The sequence below is a fragment of the Anser anser genome, assembly GCF_964211835.1.
Source record: "Anser anser genome assembly, chromosome: 2".
Lineage (NCBI taxonomy): Eukaryota > Metazoa > Chordata > Aves > Anseriformes > Anatidae > Anser > Anser anser.
Genome location: NC_139721.1, coordinates 162,716,262 through 162,725,083, shown reverse-complemented (window position 1 = coordinate 162,725,083; position 8,822 = coordinate 162,716,262). Strand labels below are relative to the sequence as shown.

At 73.6% G+C, this 8,822-nt stretch overlaps 2 protein-coding genes across 5 annotated transcripts; both read right to left on the bottom strand.

The window, feature by feature from the left end:
* Positions 1-175: 175 nt before the first annotated feature.
* AOC1 (amine oxidase copper containing 1) lies at positions 176-4,388 on the bottom strand. Of its 2 annotated transcripts, none has more exons than XM_083825507.1 (5): positions 4,338-4,388; positions 1,452-3,007; positions 988-1,276; positions 680-812; positions 176-573 (listed from the first exon to the last, which is right to left on the bottom strand). In XM_083825507.1, exons 2-5 carry the CDS (start codon positions 2,992-2,994, stop codon positions 298-300), a joined length of 2,241 nt encoding a protein of 746 aa, XP_083681633.1. In that variant the 5' UTR covers positions 2,995-3,007; positions 4,338-4,388; the 3' UTR covers positions 176-297. The 2 variants fall into 2 exon arrangements, with proteins under 2 accessions (XP_083681633.1, XP_083681632.1); XM_083825506.1 differs by lacking the exon at positions 4,338-4,388 and adding an exon at positions 4,007-4,095.
* A 502-nt stretch (positions 4,389-4,890) lies between these two features.
* LOC310894873 (protein HEG-like) lies at positions 4,891-8,230 on the bottom strand. 3 transcript variants are annotated; one of them, XM_083825512.1, is made up of 11 exons: positions 7,957-8,230; positions 7,293-7,418; positions 7,052-7,137; positions 6,914-6,972; positions 6,676-6,797; positions 6,477-6,605; positions 6,152-6,194; positions 6,027-6,064; positions 5,463-5,544; positions 5,174-5,312; positions 4,891-5,094 (listed from the first exon to the last, which is right to left on the bottom strand). In XM_083825512.1, exons 1-11 carry the CDS (start codon positions 8,042-8,044, stop codon positions 5,020-5,022), a joined length of 987 nt encoding a protein of 328 aa, XP_083681638.1. In that variant the 5' UTR covers positions 8,045-8,230; the 3' UTR covers positions 4,891-5,019. The 3 variants fall into 3 exon arrangements, with proteins under 3 accessions (XP_083681638.1, XP_083681637.1, XP_083681639.1); XM_083825511.1 differs by having other exon boundaries at positions 6,676-6,830; positions 7,957-8,227; XM_083825513.1 differs by lacking the exons at positions 5,463-5,544; positions 6,027-6,064 and having other exon boundaries at positions 6,676-6,830; positions 7,957-8,229.
* Between the last annotated feature and the right edge of the window lie 592 nt (positions 8,231-8,822).

Sequence of the window (8,822 nt, the reverse complement as noted above, 5' to 3'; positions counted from 1 at the left end):
CCCCCGGGGTGGTGCGGGGGGGGGTCAACGCCGGCAGCCCGGTGCACGGGGGGCTGGGGGGGCCGGGGGGCAAAGGCCGCGGGAGGGTGCGGGGGGGCCAACCTTGAACGCAGGCGTCATTAAACATTGCGACAGCCGGCGGAGGGGCCCGCAGCCAGGCAGAGACGGGGCCGGAGGCGGTGGCACGGCTTTTATTGAGCCCGAGGGGCTGGGGTCCCCAAGGCCCCCAAGGTCCCCAAGGTCCCCAAGGCCCCCAAGGTCCTCGGGGTCCCTGCCCCGTACCGCGCCCCGCGGCGCTCACTCCGGCCAGTACGTGCCGTTGTAGGCGAAGGGCCCCGGCGCAACGCAGGGGCCGGGGCTGTCGGGCGTCCAGCGCTGCACCTCCAGCCGCGAGAAGGTCTGGTCCAGCGGGCGGACGATGACGGGGCTGAGCGAGGCCACCGACGGGTCCTCGTCGAAGAAGTTGAAGGGGCGCAGGAAGAAGCCGACGGCGTTGCCGGGGGTGGCCGTGTTGGGGACGTCCTCGGCGTGCGGGATGTGCAGGAAGCCGACGGTCACCCAGGCCACCAGGTCCTGCGAGGAGGGGACCGTGGCCGTCAGAGGGCCGCATGGATTGGGAACGCCCAGAGCCATCCATGCTCCATCCTGCCCCAGTCCCCAGCCCCGCTGTCCCCATCACCTGGTCCTCGATGCTCTCGTCGTCGCGGATGAAGCCCTCGAAGTTGACCAGGGGCTCCCAGGGGTCGTTCTGGGTGTAGAGGCTGCTGCTGACGGCTTCGTTCTCGTGGTGCCGTGTCACGGCCAGGTGGTACCTGCAGGGACAGGGACAGGGACAGGGAGGGGATCAGCCCTGCCATTGAGCACGGGGACCCTGCAGAGCCACAAGCATGCGTGCCACAGGCCTGCAGGACGCCTCTCCCCCCCCCCCCGGCTCCCCTGGATGCACCAGGGAGTGCCCGCTGCCGAGAGCCCCGTCCGGAGCCCCACCTGCCCCAGGAGATGCCCCTCTCCTCCCTCCAGCCGCGGGGCAGCACGCGCCCGGCGTGGGAGCTGTGCTGGATGCGGTAGCTGCGCGCGTGGCCCCAGCGGTTGCGCTGGCGAGGGTTGGAGAAGAGCAAGTAGCGGGGCAGCGCCTGGCCCAGTGGGAAGGCGGCCCGGCGCTCGCTGCGGCGCGGCTGCCGGTGCAGCCAGGGCTGCACCACGCGTGCGTCGGGGCTCCAGGGGTTTGGGATGTTCTCGAAGCTCAAGTCCATCGTCTCGAAGCTGTTGCCAGTGCCTGCAAGCGGAGAGGCTGTGAGCCGCAGGTGCTCCAGAATCACCCTGGGGACCCCAGTAGCAGCAGGGACATGGCCCCGAGCCCCCCCACCCCCCCAGCTCCGTGCCACCCCCAAGGCCCTTCCCGCAGCTGCCGGCACAGGGTCCAGCCCCAGGGGGTCAGCAGGGGGCTGCACCTGCGATGTCCAGGTCCACCTTGTAGTGCACCAGGTGGGTGTGCAGGTTGCCCAGGACGTGGCTCTGGACGCGGCTGCCGTAGCGCTGGCCCTGCGGCGTGTAGAAGGTGGCGTGGATGAAGCCGGTGGCGTGGACCTTGGCCTCCATCACGCCGTTGGGGTAGAGGAGGAAGTCCCAGATGTAGTCGTAGTTGTAGACGGTGGAGGTTGTGCGCAGCACCAGCGCGTGTCCCTCCAGCCCGGCGTAGAAGTGGTACCCGCCCTGGAAGTTGCTGTTGAAGTGCCGCCGGAGCGGGACGCCCGTGGGCAGCTCGAAGATGCAGACGGCGCGGGCGAAGCGCACCGGCCCGTCGGCGTCGTAGAGGTGGTGCGTGTCCAGGTACGTGGCCACCTCGGGGCAGTCAATGCCGGGGGCCAGCTCGTAGGTGACGGAGCCCATGCCCCAGCCGGCGTCGATGTACTTGGTCTGCATGGCGGCCGGCGTGTCGCCGCCGTAGAAGGCGATGGCCTCCTGCACGCTCACCTCGTAGGCCACGCGCTCCTCGTTGAAGCGCAGGTCGAAGAGCTGGAGGCCGGAGGAGGAGCGCAGGCGGAAGGCCAGGCTCCAGCCCCCGTACTCCAGCCGGTTCCCCCGCAGCCGGTAGCGCCGGCCCTGGGGCTCGCACACCTTGGCCCCGTGCACGTCAGTGGGGGTGCCGGTGGTGAAGCGCCCGCGCGGCACGTAGGTGGAGAAGAGGAGCTGGGACGCGTGGTCGGACAGCCGTGCCACGGCCACCTGCCCCTGCTCATAGCGCTCGGCCAGCTCCTGCGGGCTGGAGAAGTATTGCCCGTTGTACCAGAGGCGCTGGACGGCCCAGCGGTGTGGATCGGGGTCCCGGTGGTCGATGAGGATCTCCAGCCCCACGGGGTGCAGGAAGTAGCCCTCCACAAAGCGCTGCAGCATGAACCAGCTGCGGCGCTCGCCGGACGCCAGCCCACGGGGCGCGATGTCCGAGAAGGTGAGGCAGCGGTCGGTGCAGTTGTGGTACCAGAAGCCGGTGGCATCGCGCAGCAGCCGGTACAGCGGCTCCGTTGCCTGCACGAGTGCGCGGTGCAGCAGCTCGTACTCCAGCTGCGTCATGGGCCGGGCGGCGAAGGGGACTCTGCGCCTGCCCTTGAAGCGCAGGGGCCGGTAGGAGCTGGGCCGCGGCAGGGGCCCCACGGCGAATTCGGTGACGTTGGGCTCCGCCTGCCCCCCGAAGAAGACGACGGCTCGAGCCTGGCGCCGGGGCGCGGGGCCGCCCTCATCCAGGTGGCGCAGGGCCAGCCGCTTCTTGGGGGGCAGCAGCTCCACCAGGAAGAGCGTGTTCTGCGCCAGGGTGCCCCCCCGGCTCGGGGACAGCCCCAGCTCCGGGCGGCCCATCAGGAAGTCCCGCACCGCGCGCAGCTCCACGGGCGTCAGGTCGGCGAAGATGGAGGCCCTGTCCGGCAGCGGCGCGGTGGGGTCAGCGCCGGCCGCGATGCCCAGCGCGGCCAGCGCCCAGGCGAGCCGGAGCGGCCACATCCTTCCTGGGGACCTGTGGAGGGACAGGGCAGTGGGCAGCAGGACTGGCCCTGCCCTGGGGAGATGCTGCAGTGCGATGTCGGTGCCGGAGCTCAGCCCCTTCCCTCGAGCAGCCTGCCGCGGGCTCAGCCCCGCTGGCTCAGCCCATGCCTCGTGCTGAGCCCCGGGCAGGGGGACCGGCTACTCCCCTCCCTACACCTCGGCCCCACCCATGGGTGCCCTCTCCCCGCGCACAAAACCTGGCGTGGGCCCTGCACAGCAAAGGCCACCTCGTCCTGCCCCGCAGCACCGCAGCGAGGCTGGCAGCGCCGCACCGCACCGCGCAGACGCTCCCGTTGCTGAGCGGAGAGCGCTTCACAGCACCGGGCACCGGCCCCTGCGGCAGCAAAGCCCCCGGCGCGCCCGGTGCAGACGGTGTGCAGCTCCTGCCCGTGCCAAGTGGCACCTTCCAGCAGCACCCAGCCCAGGGGGCCCAGGGAGCGGGGAGCACGGCGGGCACGGTGCCCCAGGACGTGAGGCCCTGCTGCCAGCCCAGCCGGGGTCGGTGTTGGTGAGAGCTGCGGGGCAGGCACGGAGCCAAGGAACAGCGGGAGGGGGCCCGGGGGGCTTCACCCCCCCCCATCCCATCCCATGCAGCTCCTGTGCCTGGGGTTCCAGGGGTGGAGGGCACACAGTGACACCCCGAACGGCCACAGCAGCAGCAACATGACCAGCACGGGGGGGGCTGCACAGCCCCAGCGCTCCCGGTTGGGGGCTCAGAGGGGTCCCCGCAAGCAGCGGCTTGAGGCTGGGGGGGGTGCTGGGAATCACTCCCCCAGTGGGCACGGGGACAGCGAGCGCTGCGCGGCTCCTTCCGTGGGGCTCCTCCGGCGCTCCGAAATACACGAACAGCAGGCACGGGGCTGCGGGGGCTGACCCCGAGCCCCCCGGCCCGGGTCCGAGCCCCCCCGGACCCCCCCTCCCTGGCGGAGCGCCCGGCCCCGGCAGCCCCCTTCGTGCGCCCTCCACTCACCTCGCGTGGGGAGCGCGGCGCCACCCGGGCTCTCTGCCCCGGCCCGGCCGCGCCGCGGGGCGCTGACCCCCCCCCGGCTCCTCCGCCCCCCCCTCCGCATTGCACGGGCCGGGGGCCAGACCCTGCCCCCGCTGCCTCCCCCCGGGGTCAAGGCCGGGAGCGGGCTCCGCATCCCCGGTGCCGAGCGGGGACGGGCGCGGGGCACGGCCGCTGCCTGCCCTCCCTCGCCCCGCCACGAGTGGGGACGCCCCGCGGTGCCCCCCCCAGCACCCTCCACGGGGGGCCCCGACCCCGGCTGCCCCCCCCGCCCCCCCCCCGCCGCCTCCCGCACCTGCGCGCTCGCCGCCGCCGCTCGCCGCCGCGCTCCGCTCCGCGCCGCCACGCCCCCGCGGGGGGGGCCGGGGAGGGGCCCCGGGCTGCGGGGCAGCACCCCAGGGTGGGGGTCCCATGCTGCGGACCCCCCCCCTTCCTCCCCACTTGGTGCGGAGGCGCGCGGAGCCGTCGTGCGCGTCGTCCCCCCTTCCCTCGTCCCCCTTCCCACTTCCCATCCCAGCACATCCCACGCGTGGGGCTCCGCGCCCGGCCCCCCCCCGCGGGTTAATGAACACCCGGGGCCGTCCGGTCGTTCCCCCCCCCACGCCCTGCGCGTTCCGGGGGCTCTGCTCTTTATGGCCTCGCTGCGATCAAACTCCAGGGACGAGGCGAGATAACGGCCGGGGCAGGTGCGGGAGCGTCCCACTCGTGCCCGTGGCTACATCCTGGGCACGGGGGGGGGGCGGCGGGGGGGGGGGGCGTGGGAGCGCCGCAGGGGCTCCCCCACCTCCCCGTGCCATAAATGTGGATGCGCATTGGATGCTCCCACCCCAAAAACCACGCGGAGCAGCTGCAGCTTCCACTTTATCCTCTGGGATGGGTACAGCGGTGCCCCCCCCCGCCCCCCCCGCGTGGATCCCCGCAGCTCCGTCCCGCGTGGGAAGCAGCGGGGGGGGGGGGGGCGGGGGGAGGTTGGTTCTTCAGAAATAGTCGCGGTCCTCGCCCCGTCCTGCCGGGCCCCCCCGGTGCGCCAGGAAGGTCTCCATGCGGGCAGGCTGCGGAGCGAGCCGTCACGCACCGTGGGAGCGTCCCGGGGGGGGATCTCGCGCCCCCCCCCGCCACGCACACACTCACCGGGGGGGGCTCGGGAGGCTCGGCCTCGGGGGTCCCGCAGGGCTGCACCCGGGGCAGGCTGAGCCCCCGCGCCGGGAACTGCAGGGCCCCCAGGTCCGGCAGCGGCGAGGGAGGTGACGGGGGGGGGCGCCGGGCTCTCCTGGGGGGGGGGGGGGAATGGGACGGGGGCTGAGCTCTGGGGGTAAGGGGGGGTCTGCGGGTGGGGGTGCGAGTGGGGGAGCCTCGCCGCATCCCTCTCCCCACACAGAGCCAGGGTGGGGGGGCGGCGGGGGGCTGGGGGGGGCCGTACCCGTTGAGCAGCAGCAGCAGCAGCAGCAGCAGCAGCAGGGCCCCCCCGCAGCAGGACACCAGCACCAGCGCCAGCAGGAGGGCTGCGGGGCGACAGGGGGGGCAGGGCCGGGTTCGGGGGGGGGGGTCGGGGAGGGGTCGGGGTCGGAATTGGGGTCGGGATTAGGATCGGGATCGGGGCTGGGATCGGGATCGGGGTTGGAAACGGAGTCGGGGTTGGGACTGGGGTTGGGGCCGAGGTCGGGGTCGGGGTCAGGGTCGGGGTAGGAATTGGGGTCAGGGTCGGAATTGGGGTCAGGGTCAGGATCGCGATCGGGGTTTGGGGTCGGGGTCGGGGCCGGCCGGGCCGGAGCAGGGGTTGGGGTCGGGGTTGGAATCGGGGTTGGGGTCAGGGTTGGGGTCGGGGTCGGGATGGGGGTCGGGGTCGGGATGGGGGTCGAGGTTGGGTTCGGTGTCGGGGTCAGGGCTGGGGTCAGGATCAGGCTAGGGGTCAGGGTTGGGGTCAGGGTCGGGGCTGGGACTGGGGTCATGCCCCGTGCCGCTGCCGGCCCCGTGCCACACTCACGCTCCTCGCACTCGAAGCCGCCAAAGCCGAAGGGGCACCTGCGGGGAGCGGGCATGAGGGCGGGCGGCGGGGCTGGGGGCTCAGGGCTGGGGGGGCCGGGGGGGGCGGGGGGGGGCCGCACTCACCTCTCACAAGCGTCGTCTCTCAGCCGCGACCCGGGGTGGCAGGCTGGGGACAGAGTGCGGGCCGTGCATCCCCGGAGAGGGGGGGGGACGTGGGGCTTCAGACCCCCAAGGGGCCGGACCCTCCCCTCCCATGGGACCACGACCCCCCCCTTTGGGGCTGGCCCCTGCCCCACGGGCTGCGACCCCCACCCTCAGACCTCCCCCACCCCATCAGCACCCCCATGGAGCCCTCCCACCGCCCCCCACCAGGCCAGAAACCCAAACCCCCTCCCAGCCCTGCTGTGGGGCTGCAGCCCCCGGCCCCCCCGGCCCCCCCGGCTCCCACCGGTGCAGGCGCGGTCCATGGGGTGGGCGCTGCGGAAGCCCGGGCGGCAGGCGCAGAGGGCGAGCCCCTCCTGGGGCAGGCACACGGTGGACACGGGGTCGCAGGGCTGCAGCTCGCAGAGGCTCAGACCTGGGGAGGGCGAGGGTCAGGAAGCGCCCCCCCCCCACCCCCCCCATCCCCAGGCAGGGGTCCCACGCACTGCTGTAGGCGACCACGTCCCGCAGCAGCCGGCAGCCGGGGTCGCGGGGCTGGCAGCGCGCCTGGAAGCTCGCCACGGCCTCCTCCACGTGCCGGGCCGTCACCGAGGAGAGCACCGAGAAGCTGTGCAGCACCGTCACCCCCGCTGCCCCCCGCCTGCGGGGCGCCCACCGTGTCACCCGGGCACCGGGGGGGCGGCGGGGGGGGGGGGGGCGGCGGGCAGGACCCCCGGCACTCACGGCGGCTCCAGGAGGGACGAGGCCACGTAGGCGTCCAGGGAGCCCAGGATGCGCTGGAACTGCGGCGGGGGCTCGGCTGGGCGCTGTGGGAGGGCCCCCTCCTGCCGAGCCCCCGAGCCCCCCGAGCCCCTCACTCACCAGCCGGGGCAGATCCGCCTCCAGCACGGGGCTCGCGGCCACGGCTTTGGGGTCCCGCGGCGTCAGGCGCCCCGGGAACGTCCTGGCTTCGGGGGGGGCTCGGGTCAGGGCAGCCGCAGAGGGCCCCACTCGGCCCTGCGGGCACCAGACCCCCCACCCCTCGTGGGGTTCCCACCCCGGTGGGGTCCCCGTGTGAGTGCCCCCCCGCTGGCGCGCAGCCCCTGGGGGTCCCGTCCCCTACCTGGCACGCAGCCGCGGTCAGCGCTGGGGGTGAAGCCGGGCTCGCAGCGGCACGCGGCGCCACCCGGGTGCTCCACGCAGCTGCTCCACGGGGGACAGGGGCGGCCGGGCCCGCAGCTGGGCTCGGCTGTGGGTGTGAAACCGGTTGAGCCCCGTGGCGCGGACCCCAACGAGCCCCATGTCCCGCAGTGAGCCCCGTGTCCCCATGGGCACAGATGCCGCTGAGCCCGCTGGCCTCATAAGCACAAACCCCGGTGTCCCATGGGCACGGGCACCTCTGAGCCCGGTGTCCCCATGGGCACAGACCCTGCTGAGCCTGGTGTCCCCAGGGGAACAGCCCCCCCCCCCCCCCCGATATCAGTGCCCCGTAAGCACAGACCCCCAGTCCCGCTGTCCCCATGGGCACAGACCCCTCTGATCCTTCTGTCCCCCTAAGCACAGACCCCGGTGTCCCGTGGGCATGGACATTTGTGACCCTGGTGTCCCCATGGGCACAGACCCCCGATCCCACCGTCCCATGGGCACAGACCCCCTGTGCCCCCCCATCCCCCCCCAGCACGGTCCCGACGTGTCCCGGCCGTGCCGCAGCGGGGCCCGGTGCCGTGCGCTCGGGGCCGTGCCGGGTCCGCCCCGGTCCGTGCCGGGGGTGCCGCCGGGGTCCTTACCTGCCCCCCCCATCCCGAGCCGGCGGCAGAGGAGGGGGAGGACGGGGAGGAGGAGGAGGGGGAGGAAGAGGCGGCTTCCCCCGCGCATCGCGCCCAGGCCCCGCTCGGCTCCCGGTTAATGATTGCCGGGCGCTGGGGGGGGGCCGGGCCCTGCGGGCAGCGCTGACACGGCCCGACCTGTCCTGTCCTTGTGCCCCTGTCCCTGTCCTGTCCCTGTCCCTGTGTCCCTGTCCCTGTCCCTGTCCCTGTCCCTGTCCCCTCCCTGTCCCATCCCTGTCCCTGTCCCTGTCCCATCCCTGTCCCTGTCCCATTCCTGTCCCGTCCCTGTCCTGCCCCTGTCCCTGTCCCATCCCTATCCCTGCCCCTGTCCCTGTCCCTGTCCCTGTCCCTGTCCCATCCCTGTCCCTGCCCCTGTCCCTGCCCCTGCCCCTGCCCCTGTCCCTGTCCCTGTCCCTGTCCCATCCCTGTTCCTGTCCCTGTCCCATCCCTGTCCCTGTCCCTGTCCCTGTCCCTGTCCCTGTCCCTGTCCCCTCCCTGTCCCATCCCTGTCCCTGTCCCTGTCCCATCCCTGTCCCTGTCCCATTCCTGTCCCGTCCCTGTCCTGCCCCTGTCCCTGTCCCATCCCTATCCCTGCCCCTGTCCCTGTCCCTGTCCCTGTCCCTGTCCCATCCCTGTCCCTGCCCCTGTCCCTGCCCCTGCCCCTGCCCCTGTCCCTGTCCCTGTCCCTGTCCCATCCCTGTTCCTGTCCCTGTCCCATCCCTGTCCCTGTCCCTGTCCCTGTCCCATCCCTGTTCCTGTCCCTGTCCCATCCCTGTCCCTGCCCCTGTCCCTGCCCCTGCCCCTGCCCCTGTCCCTGTCCCTGTCCC

What these genes read in the sequence shown, in the direction of transcription:
- AOC1 (XM_083825507.1), bottom strand. Translation starts at nt 2,994, where the DNA reads ATGTGGCCGCTCCGGCTCGCCTGGGCGCTGGCCGCGCTGGGCATCGCG. An exon ending in GGTGGACCTGGACATCGCAG is followed by an intron (nt 1,277 to 1,451) that starts GTGCAGCCCCCT and finishes CTCCGCTTGCAG; the next exon opens with GCACTGGCAACAGCTTCGAG. An exon ending in ACGAGAGCATCGAGGACCAG is followed by an intron (nt 574 to 679) that starts GTGATGGGGACA and finishes CCCTCCTCGCAG; the next exon opens with GACCTGGTGGCCTGGGTGAC.
- LOC310894873 (XM_083825511.1), bottom strand. Translation starts at nt 8,044, where the DNA reads ATGCGCGGGGGAAGCCGCCTCTTCCTCCCCCTCCTCCTCCTCCCCGTC. An exon ending in AGGCGGATCTGCCCCGGCTG is followed by an intron (nt 6,973 to 7,051) that starts GTGAGTGAGGGG and finishes CCCCCGCCGCAG; the next exon opens with TTCCAGCGCATCCTGGGCTC. An exon ending in AGAGACGACGCTTGTGAGAG is followed by an intron (nt 6,065 to 6,151) that starts GTGAGTGCGGCC and finishes CGCTCCCCGCAG; the next exon opens with GTGCCCCTTCGGCTTTGGCG.